The sequence below is a fragment of the Talpa occidentalis genome, unplaced genomic scaffold (genome assembly GCF_014898055.3).
Source record: "Talpa occidentalis isolate TD23 unplaced genomic scaffold, MPIMG_talOcc4v2.1, whole genome shotgun sequence".
Lineage (NCBI taxonomy): Eukaryota > Metazoa > Chordata > Mammalia > Eulipotyphla > Talpidae > Talpa > Talpa occidentalis.
Window position 1 is genome coordinate 112,097,775 of NW_026555331.1, and position 17,305 is coordinate 112,115,079.

A 17,305-nucleotide genomic window follows, 5' to 3' on the forward strand; every position below is an offset into this window, starting at 1 on the left:
TTTTTTATTCAGTGAAAGTACACTGAATATGTATGTTCTCCAACTATGTAAGTTCTTTCTTAACTACCAGTGCAAATACCAATTAGTACAAAAAGAATTTTCTTATGCAGAGGTAAACGGGCATATCAATTGCCAGGACCACAATACTGGGTCCAATGCAGTTTATCACTTATGAAAAGATGTTATTAATATAACAGTAACAAATAAAAAATAAACTGTCTCAGAAAGTGTTAGCAAAAAATGTGTAATAAACATGAAGAAAGCCAATAAATTAATGTAAATGAAAGTGACACCTTAACATACAGGAAGTTTGTTTCAGATGGAAAAAAATCCATACATATTACTATATTTCCATACATATTACTATAAAAGTCACACAAGTAAATTCTACTAATTGCAGTACTGTTGGATGAAAGAACCATTAAAATTATAATAGACTGATTTTATATTAATACGTAACATAGCACCGTTATTAAAATTATTACATCAAGAACATGAAAAACCAAGATTCATTTATAATCATTGCAGCATAAAAATAAAGTGAACTTGGATATAACTGTATTATTCCAAAGATGCTAAAAAGATTTAAACCTTTCAATTGTATTTTCAGATTATTCTCATCACATACCTCTGTTCTCGATAGTTTCTTTTCATAGACAAGAAAGAGGAAGAAAAAAAAGAATTAGTTACTTTTGGAGGTACATTAAGAGGGAGAATGAAACAAAAAGGCCCTAGCATTCATTGAAATATATCCACAAGATGCCTTAGAACTGCAGAATTAAAACGGTGAATACAAATGCAGACATACACATAAACATTTCATTATTAGAAGTGACATCAAAGGGTTAGTGACCATATTTTTAATTAAACATCTATTTTAAAAGCATAAATAAGTTTCAGTTATTAAAGCACACTGTTTTCTCAATTATCAATTGTATCATTTTAAACATTTAGTAATGCCCTAAAGCAAACTCCATTTCAAATACAGGATTTTAGACAAGGGCATTGATTTAATGGAATTAATCAAGTTACCTATATAAACTAACTGTTTTCATGGAAATAGCAATCATAATTTATTTCTTTTGGACTATATACCCCAAAGCTCTTTTTTTTTTTAAATAATAAATTTTATTGTTATATTCTCCATACAATTGCAGCCCCCCCATTCTGACCCCAATCCCAAAGCTCTTTCTAAGACCCTCTAACAGGAGAAGATAAGTGACCACTAGAACATTTTATTTTATTATGTATGATAAAGTGAGTTAATTCACTGCTGCTATGAAACTAAGTTATTACCAGTTACTCAGTGAACTGAGTAACAGTTTCACATTTGGTCAGAGTTTAGCCTTTGTTTTTTATTTAACCATATATTAAAATCAATTTACATTAGCTTCAAGAGAAATGATCTTTTACATAAATGTTTCCTACAGATTATTGTAGTGTAGTTCTGGAGGGTGAACAACTTTTAACTCAAAAGAGTTATTAATGTTCTATAATGAAATTGTTAATAATTTGAAGACTTTTAAGAAAGGTTAAGCAACTAAGAGGTAGTCTCCTTCCTTCTTCTACAATCAAAAATAAGGTTTCCACCTGGATTTTGTTTGTAGTGCCTTTACCTGACAATCTATTTCGGATGCCCTCTAAGTATCATGTTTAATAATGAGCACCAGAGAGTAAAGGTGCCAATTTTTTACTTAATAATTTTCAATACTAACACCATCAGATATGAGTAAAAAATAAGCCCGGAGTCTTTCTATTCAACATATTTTGCTTTTTAGTCTCACAATCTGATTACCTGAGTGGTCCGCCAATTCCAAATAAGTATTCCTCATTTACTATTCCTGCTAGTCCCTCACTCCAAGGCTTGGTGAAGGGGTAGAAAGTTTAATTGGAAAGATTAATGAGAAAATGAGTTCTCATTTTTAAATTTCAAATGGAAACATTATATTCAATGTATTTGATTCCTATAATAAAATTTCTACATTCTCATTTTGAACACATTGTGAATAATTTTAGTAACATTAAAATATTCATCATTTATGTTCAAATTATTTATGAAGAAGATATTGTAGTATGAACAAGATATATCTTTTTCCTTAACTAATCTGAAAAATGCATATATTCAGAAATGAAAAAAAAGGAACATGAAACCTCAAAATAATTTCATAAGAATGAGATGTTATACACAGAATGAAAGCCTTCTAACTCTAATCATTAAAACAAGACTATGCAGGTAATTTCATTAGCAATAGGAGTCCATGTTTAGGTTATATAATCTTTGAGAGTTTTTCTGAAATTACAAACATGAAATATCAACCTGCATCACTAGGTGGCAAGAAATCACACACTACAGAACTAACAATATTGCTTTTCATTTTCCCATGACCAAAGAAAACCATTCTAATTCAAAAACATCAATGTTTGTGATGGCAATTACTTGTGTCAGAGAAGCTGAAGACTGTGATCCCAAGATGCGGCTAACTCACCTGAAGTGTGAGGAGCATTTAAATGATAAATACACAAAGATAAATGTCCTTTAAGAGATATTATTTTATTACTGCAAATGTTATGCTGAAATCAGTCTGTGCAAATATAAGTATGTAATAAACCTAATGACCTGCACATCAAAGAAGCCAATGGGTATAGAGCATCTGCTGTGAACTGGCACAGGGCTGGGTCCTCATTTAATCAGGACAAAGCATTATATTATTACAATGGTCTCTTTCATTAGACTATGCCATGTAACTATGTTAGGCTAAATTTTATTACTCAGTCTGTGTTATTTGTTAATATAGCCTTCCACAAATGTCTTTGTAGTTTAATTCTTACAGCATGCAAAGTTTATTCCTGCAATAAACTGCTGTCTCTTTTCTGTCAAAGAAATTCTTTTAAGGTTTGACCAATGAGCAACCACCATATACCACTTTAAACTTTGTTCTTTAATTTAATTGGCTTAAAACAATGTCAGGTTATAATGACAACAAATAATTATATAATACATACTCTATTGAGAGGGCCAAGGTAATTTTAAAATCTAAAATATTCTAATTCCCATGACTTTCAGTGAATTAAAGTTTGATACATGAGGGTAGAAAATGTTATAAAGTTGGGGGCAATGCCCAGAATATCCAGCAAAAATTGTAGACCTTCCAAATGGAGAAACACCTTAGGCCTGGAGATATGAAATAATCATCAGAGATTAGCAGAACTATGATTTTACATTGACTATTAAGGTTAAGGTTTACCATATTTAACTTTAACTTAAATAAATTATTTGACATTTTTACTTCATAAAATTTAAGTATTTAAAAGGAAATTAAACATTAAACATATTAAATGTATAATATATTTAGATATGTCTGAAATGTTGAGAGCATTTACTTAGGTAAATGTTTAAAGGAATCAAATATCCAAAGTTCTATAAATTGTGACTTTTTTAATTTAAAGACTTTATTTATTTTTGTGTAAAAGAACTAGGCTAGAAATGGGGAGCAGAATGGGCATATTTACTGAAACACACTGCTGAGGGGAGCAGCAGGTGAGATAGGAGAGGTCTGCTGTGCCATATTTGGGTTAGCTCACTGTCTGGGGATCAAACTCAGGCCTTAGCAGTAATAGCACTAAAACTTAACCTCTAGGCTACCAGAGAGGCCCCAATTTGTAACTTACAAAACTTATAAATAGAAACAAAAATTTTACATTGAACATGTTGTTCTTGCCAATGTTACTATAATTATTGCTGGTTTTATTAAAGTATTATGTTCTTTATTGACTATCTTGCCTAGATTTCTGGATATGAGTTTAAATTAAGAGATTCTATGTCATTAAGGTGCAAAGCAGGGACCTCCCTGGTGGTGCATGCAGTGCAGCTCCGTGCTGTGAAGCTGTCCACAGCCTCTGCAGTGCCGGTTCGATCCCAGCAGGCCTCGGAACAACCCACATGGCGAGGCAGACCTCTCCTGTCTCTCCCGCTGCTCCCTTCAGCAGTGTATTTCATCAGTCTGCCTATTCTTATGCGTTTTTTTCTGTTTTTTTAATTTTTTTTTAAAGATTTTTTTTATTTATCCACACAAGAACCAGGGTACAGACCAGATGTGCGGGAGGGTGAGAGGATTCACCAGAGACAGAGCAGGGAACAGAACAGGCAGACTGACGAAATACACTGCTGAGGGGAGCAGCAGGTAAGACAGGAAAGGTCTGCCCTTGCCATGTGGGACCCTCGCCAGCCGGGAATTGAACAGGCGCTGCAGAAGCTGTGGATAGCTTCACAGCACTGCACTCAACCACCTGCGCCATCAGGGGAGGCCCAGTCTGCCTGTTCTGTTCCCCGCTCTCTCTCTGGTGAATCCCCTCACCTTCCTGCATATCTGGCCTGTACCCCAGTTCTTGTATAAATAAAATAAATCTTTTAAAAAAAAAGGTGCAAACCAACACAGCCTTTGTAGATAATTTAGATTTATTTTCTCTCACCTAGTAATTTAAAGTAATATTCAATACTTTTAGAAGTCATGTCAAAATCTATAAAATTATTATTGCCTCAAATTATGCCAAGAATAATCACTTATTGAACTTTGATCCAGACTGATTTTCATTGAAAATATACTTATCCAATGATACAAAATTGCCCAGATGTTTTCATCAAAAAATAAAGTTTAAAAATATATTTTGATAGTAACAATAGATATTTCACTTACTTGTAACCCCATGCAGTTATTCCTAATATGAGGGCCAGCACTAAAATAGTGCCAGCAATTATGCCTATTATGATATTGGTACCAGCAACACCTGGGGGGGGAGAAAGGAAACAATGATGATAAGTACATATAATTGAAATTTTGATATAAAATTCTTTCAGGAACTTTATTCTCCGTATTTATAATCATCACACTAACATTATTTATTGTAAAAAGTAAGTACTTTAAAAGGAAGAAAAATCAACTATAAATTTTCAACCCACATCAAATTTTTAAAAATAATTTTCATCTATGTTCCCTCTTAATTTTTGTTCAAATACATTTTGCACAGTTGTATTTTTCCATGTTTATTTCTGCAAAATATGATGAGGTCATTGAACTAAAAGAAAGAAGTGTAAAAATAGGGGCAAAAAGGAAGGTTACAAGAGGAGGAGGGAGAAAACACAGTGAGGGGGGGCCCAATGGACTCTGGTGGTGGGTGTGGTTTGGTGGCATGCATCTGACGAGGCATGATCCTATGCCTCTGAATCACCTACAGTGTTGTAAACCAATGTTACCTCAATAAAAAAAAAGAAAGGAAGGAAGGAAGAAGGGAGGAAGGGAGAAGGGAGGGAGGGAGGGGGAGAGAGAGAGAGAGGGAGAGATTTTTTTTTCCCTCAAAGAAAATATAGCCTAACATTTTTTACTCATCTGGGTGCTTATGATAACTCTGGCTACAAAGTTATACAATCAGTACTTAGCTGGCATAGATTATGAAAGTACTGGGAATGCAGTTCCCAGTCTTAGAAATGATGTCTGCTACATCCAAAAGAAAGAAAAAATGAAATAAAGATAAAAGAGTCTAGTGTTCTGGAGATGGATGTGGCATGAGAGTCAAGTGGCACCAGGGTGGTCAGAGGTCAGTCTAAAACTCAAGACCTGGAAATGGCATTGTTGTGGCAGCACCCATTGTCAGACTGAGATGCAATCCATAAGGGGATCAATGCAGGCAGATCAGTCAACGAGTGAAAGTCTTGGTTAACAAGTTAAGGGCCCAAGAGCAGAACAGGCAGATTAAAGACTGATACCAGGAGATTGGTTTTACTGATGTTAATTTCACCACATGTTAAATGGCAAGGTTTTCACCCACAACAGTTCAGATTTCTTTGTGTGTTGCACCCCTGAGGCATCCTTCTAGATATTAAAGTTCAGTAACTGAGGGCAACTGAGCAGACTCCAATAATCCATGACAGAAGTGGCAGTCTTTCTGCCTGGAAGCCCTCAGTAGTCATATAAGAAGGCAGGGTTAGGACATCTGAAGAGACTAGCAGATTCTACCCTTCCCAGGTATTCTGTGAAATGAGTGTATGCAGTTTCTAGAGGGCCTCCTGTGGTACTGGGGTTTTCCTACTCTTTAGACCTAGCATATTTGTCGTCCCCTCTTTTTCTTCTAGGGACTTAGGATGGATCAGCAAATTTAGAAGCAGGTCTTGATTATTTTTAAGTAATGGCATGTTGTTGGTGGGGGTTTTTTGGGTACATAACGCATGCTGTCTTTTTTGAGTGATTTACCATTATTTACTATGGTGTGATTTTTGACAAGTTGCATAAACACATGGACCTGAATAGCTGCACCATTGTATTAATTGCTAGAACAAGCTCCACACTACCGTTGTAAGACTTGGGATGCCAATATCTTAATCATTTTTAACTTGTTTAATAAGATCACTTAGCCTAACATTTTTTACTCATCTGGATGCTTATGATAAACACTACCTATTTCTCATTCCTTGGTAGTGAAATGCCTTTAGCATTATTTATTGTGGAATAATGAAATGATAAAAAGTGTAATAAAGAACATTAACCTCCAATGTATGTTTTCTTTCAACTATGTGCACTTAATTCCTACTTCTCCATTTAGGCCACTCTGCTTTTTAGAAATTTGCTTGTTGTTTCTTATTCATGTCTTTAAACCCCTTTCCAAGCACTTTGGCCAAGTTTGCTACTTTTAGATTGACGTACAGTTCAGGCAACAGACCTGGAGTTGAATTTAGATGAGATTCTACAATAAAGAAAGCTAACGTCAAGAAAATATTTAACAACCAATTCTTTAATTGTTTTTATCTTATCTAATCCCAGAATATAAAATTCTGAGTTAGGAATTACAACTAATCTTTTCACTTAAAAAAAAGCTAGGCTTTGCTGCTAGCCCCAAACAAGTACAATGCTCGAAAAAATCTCAGTTTGATACAGGATAAGGCTAAATCAGTAGAGTAAGTTATAGTCAATATTACATATCATTACAATACAATGGAAATGATCAGTTTCAAACATAGACCCCAGTTGTATATTCTAATTCATTTTTATGTGGAGGCAGCTTGCCTCCGTGAGCACCTGTGACTATGCAGGTGTCTCTCTTTTTTCCTTTCTCCTTTTCCTAATAAACCTGTCCATTATTTTGGAAAAAAATAAAAAGAAAAGTAACTGTCTAAATTTTTCTCTTTCCTTGTGTATGAAGACTCCATAATGGTACCAAACCAAGTACCTACCGTTGCCAGCCAGAGTTAAATCACCATTCTTCGTATTATCGAGCGGGAAGAAAGTGCTACAGTCTGCACCTATCCAGTGTCTGTTACAAACACACTTCAGTTCATTACTGCAAACCTGGAAATACAAAATCATCTAGAGTAAATGTCAACTCTCTGGTAGAGGCAAGAAAAATAAAAATTTCTAATTATCACATGCCTAGAATTTGATGATACTGAAAAATCATTTCTCCAAGGTGAATTACTTTATTTCTTACTCAAGTATCTAAAAAATGTTTTCTAGAGATAAATGGTTAGGGGAAGGGTAGCATGAATTTTAATAGAAGAGTTTATATGTCAAAAAATCACTGAAATTATTTTTCTGAATTTCATTAACTTAAATTTTGTAAGAGGAGAATTAAAAAGAGGCAGAAATACAATCATTTGCCAATTATCCAATATAAAGGATTCTTTCTTCCAAAGAAAGGGTCTTTATGCCAAAATTTTATTCATTTTTTAGGAAGCAGAAGCAATAGAGAAATTCAAGAGGGGCAGCCTCGTGCTTTGCAGTGGTCTGAGATGAAAGCTCACAAAGCTATAACTTTGGCACTGAAGCTATACACATTAGATATCTCAGGACCTGAGAACTCCTTCAAACAAAAAAAAATCACATAAAAATGGCAGCATGTTTTTTTAATTACAAGAAAATAATCTGTCTTCATTTATACATCCATGAAACAGAAGCTATACCTAGAATTTATTATTCAAAACAGTGAATGGAATGGAAAATCGGAGAGAATTCAGTTAGGTTTAAGATCAGAGAAGTTCTTCAGAAGGCAGAATTTCACTGAGTGAGTTTGTTACATTATCTGATCTAATTTTCCAGAAGATGACATAACCAATATTTAAATGTAAATATAAAATACGATTAATGGATTGCATATGTGAAATTAATGCAAATTAACAATTTTTCATAAGTTAACAATATGCAGGAAAAATGATCAAAAGGCCTGGGGTTAAGTCCCCATTTCAGCACTATCTTACCAACAAATCTTTTTCAGATTACATGGTTTTTCCAAGTACCAGTTGCCATCTTGTACAACAGTATTAGTGATACAGTAACAAGAACAGATAGTGATACCCTTGTACAATAAACATTTATTTAACTGAGCAAACCTACACTGAATATATACTACATCCCAGGCACTGTTTTAATTATTAACTTATAAGTAGCAATTCATTGATTATTTGCAACAATCCTGTAAAGTTGACAATATTTCCCATTACACAGAGAGAAACTGAGTCACAGAGAGGCTAAGTAAGTTCAGTCTTAACCAGTTAATAAAAAGCAGAGCTGGTTTCACTCCGAGTCTATACTTTTTTTTAAATTTATTTTATTTAACATAATATACTCAAATTGTTACCATTTAAACAAGTAACCAGGATGAAACAATACACTGATCTATTTTACATTCTTCTCAGTAAGTCTTCAGAATCTGGTGTGGATTTTACATTTATGGCCCATCTCAATCAGAGATTGAGATTGTTCTCATTCCAAACACTCATCAGACACAGGTAGCAAGTACAAGCCCACACTCTTAAATACATGATATATAGTACAGTATATGGAGAATATCTACTGTATTTCTCATTTTAAATTTTGTGACATACACAGTTATAAGTTAAAAATGCATACTATATAATCCTCTGTATTATGAATAATTATTGTAAATGACCTGGATGCTATTTATCAACTGATTTACTTATGTCTATCATTCTTTTATTCATTAAACAAAAGGTTAATTAACACAACTAACTATGCCTGGTCTCTGTATTATAGACTCAGGATTTCTAGAGGAATAAGATATATTCATTAGCATGAATGATAAAAAAAAAATCCATTATTCTTTTCTCCTACATTCTAAAAAGCATTTCTTTCTAATGTCCTCTCAATTACTAAGGAGAGGAAACTTAAGGGACCCCATTAAGGATCAGAATTCCTTAATAGATGTCTTCCGTATTCTCATGTGGTATAAAAATTCCTACCTCTTGGCAAAGAACAACAATTAGTAATACTCTGTAAGGGAATTCCTGGCATATGCTACAGGGATATACAAAGAATGAGCAGGATTGAAGTCTTATAATTCCAAGATAGGAATCCTTTTCCTCAACCAAAATAATGCACAACCAGTTCAAGCATGAAATATGGAATAAGGGTAAAAAGAGAATTAAAGTATATGTCAAAAAGGACAAAAAAAGATTTTGTTAGTATAGGAATTCTTAACTAAAAATATGACAAAACTTAACTAAAAATATGACAAATCACTAATGGAGCATTTTTACTTAATCTATAAACTTATTAATAGAGGATCTACATTATCAGCTATATAACTAAAAGAACTATAAGCAATGATATTCTTTCTATTTGTTTTTGAGAAATAATTTCCAAAAAGATTCTGCTCTTATTTCTATGAGTTACCCTAAACTGACACACAATGATCTTCTCTCACCAGTCAGTGCCTGGATCATTACCAGTTGCTAAATATTGTGGTCACTGTCCCTTCTTTTTACAACCTTTTCTATCTTATTATAGTTTGTTAAAATTTGACTCTTAGATCATTTGTTGAAAATTAGCTTGTCAAACAAGATCACATTAAAATAATAAAAAGGACGGAAGAATTTGGTTAGGAAGATTATACTTACTCTTATCTTATTCTCAGGCTTTTTAAGAATTCACAGCAGAAATATTCAACTGATTATGACCAAACAACTATTTATATACCAGTTAGAAATATGGATAGAAATGTTTTCCATTATTAAGGAAATAAACACTTTAGGATTGTCTACTTCAGTGATATTAAATAACTCAATAGTTTCCCATGATAATGTACTGAATACTTACTCCATTTCCTGAACAAACAGTGCCTTCTTTATTGCTTAAGCAAGTACTAAAGTTGAAGGAAGCCATTGGAAGACACCTGTGTTCTAGGCACATCATTTGGGGACCACAAGGTGTCCCATCTTCCACATAGCCAAGATCTACATCTTCTTCAAGCTTAACATGCCCACCACTAAAAACAGATAGCAAAGTTGGATTCCATTAGTTCATATTCATTTTGCGAGTATGATAAAAAATAGGTAGCATCTCTTTTTTCTATTGTTATCAAATAAAAGCCAGTAGCATAAGCATTGTCAACCTCTAAATGCAGAAAACAATTGAATTATTTGATTTAATTCTGTTTGGAGATATTGATATATTTGGATTTAAAGATAATATCATAACAAGGTCCTGAATTGAAAAATGGCTTTATCATTTTGCCTTGACTCTCATGTACAAGTTAAATAAGTCATTACTACTAGCATTTGATCTGGTATAAAGCAGATCTCAAAATTTCAAATGTATTTCAAACAAGGAGGATAACTAGTTTTATTTTACATCTCCAAAAAAATTCCTGTATTTGCAAGTTGTATTTGAGAATGCTAAATTAATGTAACCTCGCCAGTCAATACAGTAAGCCCACATATAATGTAGAAATAAAAAATAAGTAAGATTGTTTTTTAAATACAATAAAGCAATTTGCTGTTCCTACTTCTCTTCATATCCTTTCTTGAAAGAAACTATCTTTTTTCTATTGATAGAACTTTTTTTTTAATTGAGGTAACTTTGGTGTATAACATGATTCAGAGCGGATCACACCTTTTTAGAGTATGTTACCACAACCACACCCACCACCAAAGCACCCATAGTCCTTTACCATAGTCCACTGGGCACCCTCCACATATTGCTCTCCAGTTTCTCTCTTCCCCTCTACTAGCCTCAATTCTACAGTCAGATTTTTAGGATTTGTTATTGGTTTGATTTTGCCTGACCCTTTATTTTCTTTCTCTATATTCCACATGTAAGTGAAACCATCCAGTATTTGTCTTTTTCTTGACTTATTTCTCTTAGCATTATCCCTCTCCAATTATATCCATGTGTGGAAAATGGCAAGAGTTCATCTTTTTTATAGCTGAGTAGTATTCCACCATGTATAGATACCACATCTTCCTAAGACACTTGTCTGCACTTGGGCACTTAGGTTGCCTCCATAAGTTGGCCATTGTAAATAGTACTACAACAAACACAGGGGTGCATATTTCCCTTTGAATTAGTGTTTTTGCATTTTTTGATAGATATCTAGGAATGGAATTGCTGGATCATATGTGAGACCTATTTTAAATATTTTGAGAAATACATACTGTAGGAATCTACATGGAGTACGAAACTGTTTTTTACTCTTAATTGATTCTTCTGTTTTTTTTATGCACATATCATTAAATAATGAATTTGTACTACTATTTTTAATTTTTCTGTTTTAGGTATATCTGTTCCCTCTATGGAATTTGATACTTTACCTTTTCCTCTATCTGCTCATCATAAATTTTGCTAAATCAATAAAAAATACATTCATTATTATAATATTGAATGTTCTTCAGCTGAGAAATATAGTATGTCACAATTAAACCATTTCCCCCCATATAACTTTTCACTTTCTTTCAGATTATCAAGTATCTTGTTTATTGTTTATTTGATTATTTTCCTATTAATTTATCACTAACTCAAAACTAATGTAACATTGCTGTCAAAATCTCTTGACAAGAAATATGAAACATCTCAGAATCATTTGCATCTGTGTAATTAAAACAGAGTTGGAGGCTATTCAGGTTCGGACCCCAGGGATGTTCAGACAGGCTCAGGCATGTCCAGTCATGCTCAGATACATCTATCTCTGGGAAAGTACTGAGACAAAGCCAGCTGCCAGGGATGATCCAGGATCAAAGCTCCACCAATCATCTCTTGAGAACTTTCCACCAGTCAGAAATGTATTCATTGAAAACCTGATTTGCATAAAGCAAATCTATGGACTAGCCAGTATTTTTGTCTATATGAATGCTCCCTAGCCTGGGGCAATTTGGTAACACACTTAAGTGTTTTCTGGATTTGTTCCCTGAGCTACAATCCTAAGAAAATTGCCAAATAAACACTTATCCAGGTGTCCTTCATACTGGGAACACCATTCAAGATATGTGTCAGAACATCAAATCATCAACTAGTAGAAATCGCTCCTGAAGTCTCTCTGAAGTTCTTCCTACTACTTTCTAATATGGTTGTCCCCTGAACCTGGTGCAAAGTTACACATTCTGGATTGCCTACCATCACCATCATTCCCTGTCTGTTAGTAGTGGGCATCTTGCTTCCTAAATCCATGTGTTTTTCTTTCTTTGCTTATTCCTTTATTTTAGTAGAGTGCAATTTCCAGAAGCTTCTTGCAAAAGGGCAGAAGGGAGCACATTTTGGTAAATTTGCACATGTTAAAGTTTCTTTCTTTTCTATCCTTACACTTGATTGATCATTTACCTGCATACAGAATTCTAATATAGAAATCATTTTCTCCACTGTCTTCTGATTTCCAGGGTTCCTATTGATAAATCCTAAGCCATTTAATATCTAATCTTTCTGTTCCCTTCTCTCTGGAAACATTTGGGATTCTTTTCCTTGTTCTAAAGTTCTGAAATCTTATGATGGTATTTTTAAATATTCCTCTGACTAACCATCAATGAGGATGGCTCAACTCCACGCAACCCTAATATCAGTATCACCTGCTGTCCTTTCAGTTTGGAAACCTTAAGTTTTATTTGCTGCAGAATATAACCCTCAAATCGAGTATGCTCAGTGAAATAAGCCAGAAAGAAAAAGAAAAATATCGGATGGTTTCACTTATAGGAGGAATGTAGAAGAAGCAAATAAGGGATCAGGAAAGAAAATAACTATAATAAAGTAACCAAAATCAACAGGCAACCATTGATCAGAGACATTCTGTAGGGGAGGAGGAGGGAAAGGGATCAGGACAGGGGTGGGAAGAACACAAGGGACTATGGTGCACGGGTGAATTGGTAGTAGGAATTTCACAGGGAAATCATACATTGTACAAAAATGAAGGATGATGTAATAAATATATAAAAATAATTTAAAGAGACTATAACCCTCAAATCTTTCAAGGCAGATGAAAAAGCCCCAGTTGAGCTGAGTCAGAGAAGAAATTCTGTGGATTTAACTGGTTATTTAGCAGACTTCCACTTTTCTTTATATTAGCTCTTTCCCCACCCCAAAATGTTTTACTTCCTCTTCCAGAAGTAGATGATGCTGCAATTTTTTGAGCCTTTGGAGATCTGATAGTACATACTGGGTTAGTTCTCAGTTTTTCCCATTACTGACAGGAATTCAGCTTGTTTAGTTTTAATAATTGTTTTCCACAGATCCATTTGTTTTCCTTTGTTGCTGTTTTGTCCTCTCCCTTTCTCTGTATAACTGTGGATATGTAAATTCCTTTAAAAGATTCATTTGGTGTCATTGTAGTGGGATTTCAGAAGGCAGCAAAAAAAAAAAAAAAGCATATATTTAATCTACTGATTTTACCTAGGAGTCCCAATTCCTTTTCCTTAATAAGAATGAAAAACAAATTAAACTCTGCAGGATTTCACTGACCAATTAAACATATTTCTAACAGCCTCACAATATTTCACATGAAATAATTTTTATCTTCTTTTCATCCCTTTTCTGTCAGGATTTACCCAATCAACCCTAGGTATTAGATTCTATTTGGGCTTATTAAAATGCACATAAGCTGGAAACAGAAGTAATCCTAAACTGCATTTCCTCAAAGTAAGACAACTAAAGTTCTCACAGAATGGTTAGACACTTACCTGCAGTTTAATGTTCGTCCCTGTTGCACAACCAAAGTAGATGTGATTTCACCATCCAGTTCTCCAAGCCTTGGGATATTACCAATATTCGTACACAAAAGGTAACCACAAAGCACATCCCTGTGTTAAAAGAGTACCAATTATTTACTTTACTTCTTTATCCAAAGATATAGCAAACCAAGTAGAACACTAATTTTACATCATTTTAGCATTTTTTTCATCAACTACATGATTTACTCAAATTACAAACAAAATAAGCTCAAATTATTTTATCTCCTGATTTAAAGGGTGACATGCTTCTGCTGCGCCAAGATCCTAGTCGTTTTCTAGGCTTTTCTTTTACTGTCTATTGGTTCAAATATTTGTCTAAAGGAAATTATCCATCAAACAGACATCTTTATCTGTCAGAATCTCTTCACTGATAACATATCACAGGAAATGCTAAAACTTTTTTAAAATTTCATAAAGAAATGAATGACCTTTGGATGAATATTCTTTTGGAACACAACTCTTTCTTCAACCATTGCTTCAGAATTAAAGAAATATATATATATATATCGCACATATTGCATAGATTCTCAAATTCTCATTCTCTAACGATCCCTTCTTCAGTAGGTTTCCTACTATTCTAACTATCATACATAATTCCAATTTAACTTGTAAAATATTTTCACTAGTGTTAAATATTGTCATATATATTCTCTACATTTAACAAATTTTCATTATTAACATAGATTAAAAACATTTATTTCAATAAATATGTTGTGAAGACTGATTATTGATCATCAAGATTATATATGGAAATATTAAACTTTATCAGATAGGGAAAAATTAGAACCAGTGTGTCTATCACCAACAGAGAAAAAAGGATGTATTAATTCATGCTTAAAAAACATTTTTTAAGTTATATAATCACTTCATTGTAGTTAATGTCAATAAATATGCTTTCTCAACAGAAAAGATTCATTCAACAGTCTTTGAGTTCCATTTGGGTATATGGAGCTTAATAATTACTTTAGGATAAAGAAAAGTAGATATACTCTTTACCCTTCAATGAAATTATATGCCGATGAGAAGTGGAATCACATACATAAACAACTATAAAACATAGAATTGGAAACAAATGTCACAAGATTACTATAAAGGACTATAGGTATTCAGAGGAGGAAAAAATGATTTTATTTCTAAAATAAACTCAGAAAGAATTTATAGAGAGAATGACATCCAACCAGGGCTTTGAAGGATGGATAAATGTTTGACTTGTAATGGATTGAGAAAAGGAGTGGTTCCAGAGGAAAGACTAGAATAAGTGTAGACACGGAGATAGGACAACATAATGCAAATGTTTGGAACAGGAGAGTTGGCTTTGGAAGAGTAGAAAAGAAAGAAAAAATTTAGGTTGTGGAAGAGATAAGAATGCCAAATTAAGAGTCCATTTTTTTCTATTAAGCAGGACAGTATGGCATTGAGCAAAGAGGTTAAGATAAATCCTAAAATCAGATTTCTTGAATTCTAATTCTGCTTCTATGGAATCCTATTTACATGACCTGGGGCAAATTAATTAACTCTGTCTCAGTTTCTTCCTCCATAAAATGAAGAGAACTGCCATAAAGATTAAAGGACATGGCTTATGTAAACTGCCACAGAGTGCTAAGAACAGAGTATACATTCAATAAATGTTGGCTAATATTTTTACTAATAGTTAACTACATGGAACAGGTGAAATCTGAACAAAGAATTGATACAGTCAAAAAGACTCAGCAGAAGATTATTTTGTGGTATAATGCTAGAGACTTCTGTAATAGTTAAGAGACTTTTGTCATAATTAAGCAGTTATTAACTGCTTAGGTCTTAGTTGGGGTAATACAACAGAAATGGAAATGAAGGGATCAATTAAAGACAAATGGTAAGGGAGTAAGAAGGATAAACAAACATGATTTGGCATTTGGTCAATATGCCAGAGGGGAGGTGAAGTCAAGGATCCCTCTGAGACTTCCAAAGAGAAGGGCAGTGTGATATTAAGACCCTTTGCAAAAACAGTGTTTTAGAAAAGTCAGAGTCAGTTAATTCAATTCAACAGTAGTGAGTACATAGTCCAGCGGCTTTGATTTTTTGTTGGTTTGGAGATGCTGGCAGGTACCTTGTAGGTGAGAAACATCGGAGGCAGCTGCAAACACCACCTGGGCCTTATTAAAGAAGAGAAGTCAGGGTGTGTATAAAGATTTGGGAACCTTCTGCGAAGAGGATGCTGGAACACTGAGAAGAGAGGAGGTGAGTGAGAAACAGAATGTTTGAGGAATGCAGAAAATAGGAAGTCCTAGTCACTTGAAAAAGTGGTTCTTATAACTAACTGTGGGATGATTCGAGACTAAATTCTCCATCTCACCGTTTGTTGCACTGTATCCATGTGTCTTTATCTTTCCCACAGTTACCCTTCTCCGTCCCTTCAATATTCAGTTTCTCATAGCAGTATTTGTCTGATTCCATCACCTCTGAAACAGAAAAGAGTTTTTTTAATCAGTGAGGGATATAGCTGGTGAGCTGCCACTTAAGGATTTTTCTTCACTGCAATGTTATCAATTCCAAAACTTGTGTGCCCATAGTTCAGAGTTTTCCTATTCCACAGATATCCACTACTCAGGAATATTTTTCAGGACTACTCATTTGGAATTGGAAAACAAATATATTTAGATCTTTGATAGGATTCAGGCAACAGGTTATATGAATAATACTCTTCCAAATTTGGCCAATAATTAGGGGAAGATGCTACCAAATGGTCCTTGAATCAATACTCCATGATTTAATCTCAGTGACAAAGCATGAATTCCTCACTCAGGAGTTTTCATTAATCGTAAAGAGAAATCATAAAGACCCTCAGCTGAAGAGAGCATTGGTAGAGCTGAATTACAGGTTTGCTCTTTTTTGCAGGCATGAACTTTATTGTTCAAAGGCACCGTCAACAAGCTAAGATATATATACATGGTACTGTGTCTTCTCAAAGGAGAAGGCACTAATTTCCATGAAAGTGCCTGCAGTAGTAGCAGCTCTGAGAACCCCCAGGTCATAAAATGGTTGAAAATTTACTACCATCTCACATGCCCCTGAGAAGTTGGCCTGATATCAGACATTGAAAATAATCAACCCACACCATTTACTTACTTTGCCCCCAGATGTATTTGCACTGTCTATCCCTGGTTTTACATCTTCCTCCAAAGCAAATTCCCTAAAATGCAAAAGCATACCCATTAGCAATTCATTGTCTGCTAATGTCAGGTACTGCAAAATTAAATATCGCTGGGAAATCTAGAGGATAAGAATTATAAAGTCCTTTTATGACCAATACTGATCACAAAGCATTAAAAG

At 33.9% G+C, this 17,305-nt stretch overlaps 1 protein-coding gene across 8 annotated transcripts in view; it reads right to left on the reverse strand.

The window, feature by feature from the left end:
• The window catches only part of ADAM22 (ADAM metallopeptidase domain 22), a 207,059-nt gene that overhangs the window by 26,232 nt on the left and 163,522 nt on the right, over positions 1 to 17,305 (reverse strand). For all 8 annotated transcript variants that reach the window (XM_037510432.2, XM_037510415.2, XM_037510408.2 and 5 more), the window contains exons 20-26: positions 17,102 to 17,165; positions 16,329 to 16,434; positions 13,943 to 14,062; positions 10,101 to 10,269; positions 7,223 to 7,337; positions 4,695 to 4,785; positions 629 to 646 (exon numbers count right to left, since the gene is read on the reverse strand). In XM_037510432.2, coding sequence (XP_037366329.1) covers positions 629 to 646; positions 4,695 to 4,785; positions 7,223 to 7,337; positions 10,101 to 10,269; positions 13,943 to 14,062; positions 16,329 to 16,434; positions 17,102 to 17,165 — 683 coding nt within the window. The remainder of the gene's footprint in view (positions 1 to 628; positions 647 to 4,694; positions 4,786 to 7,222; positions 7,338 to 10,100; positions 10,270 to 13,942; positions 14,063 to 16,328; positions 16,435 to 17,101; positions 17,166 to 17,305) is intronic.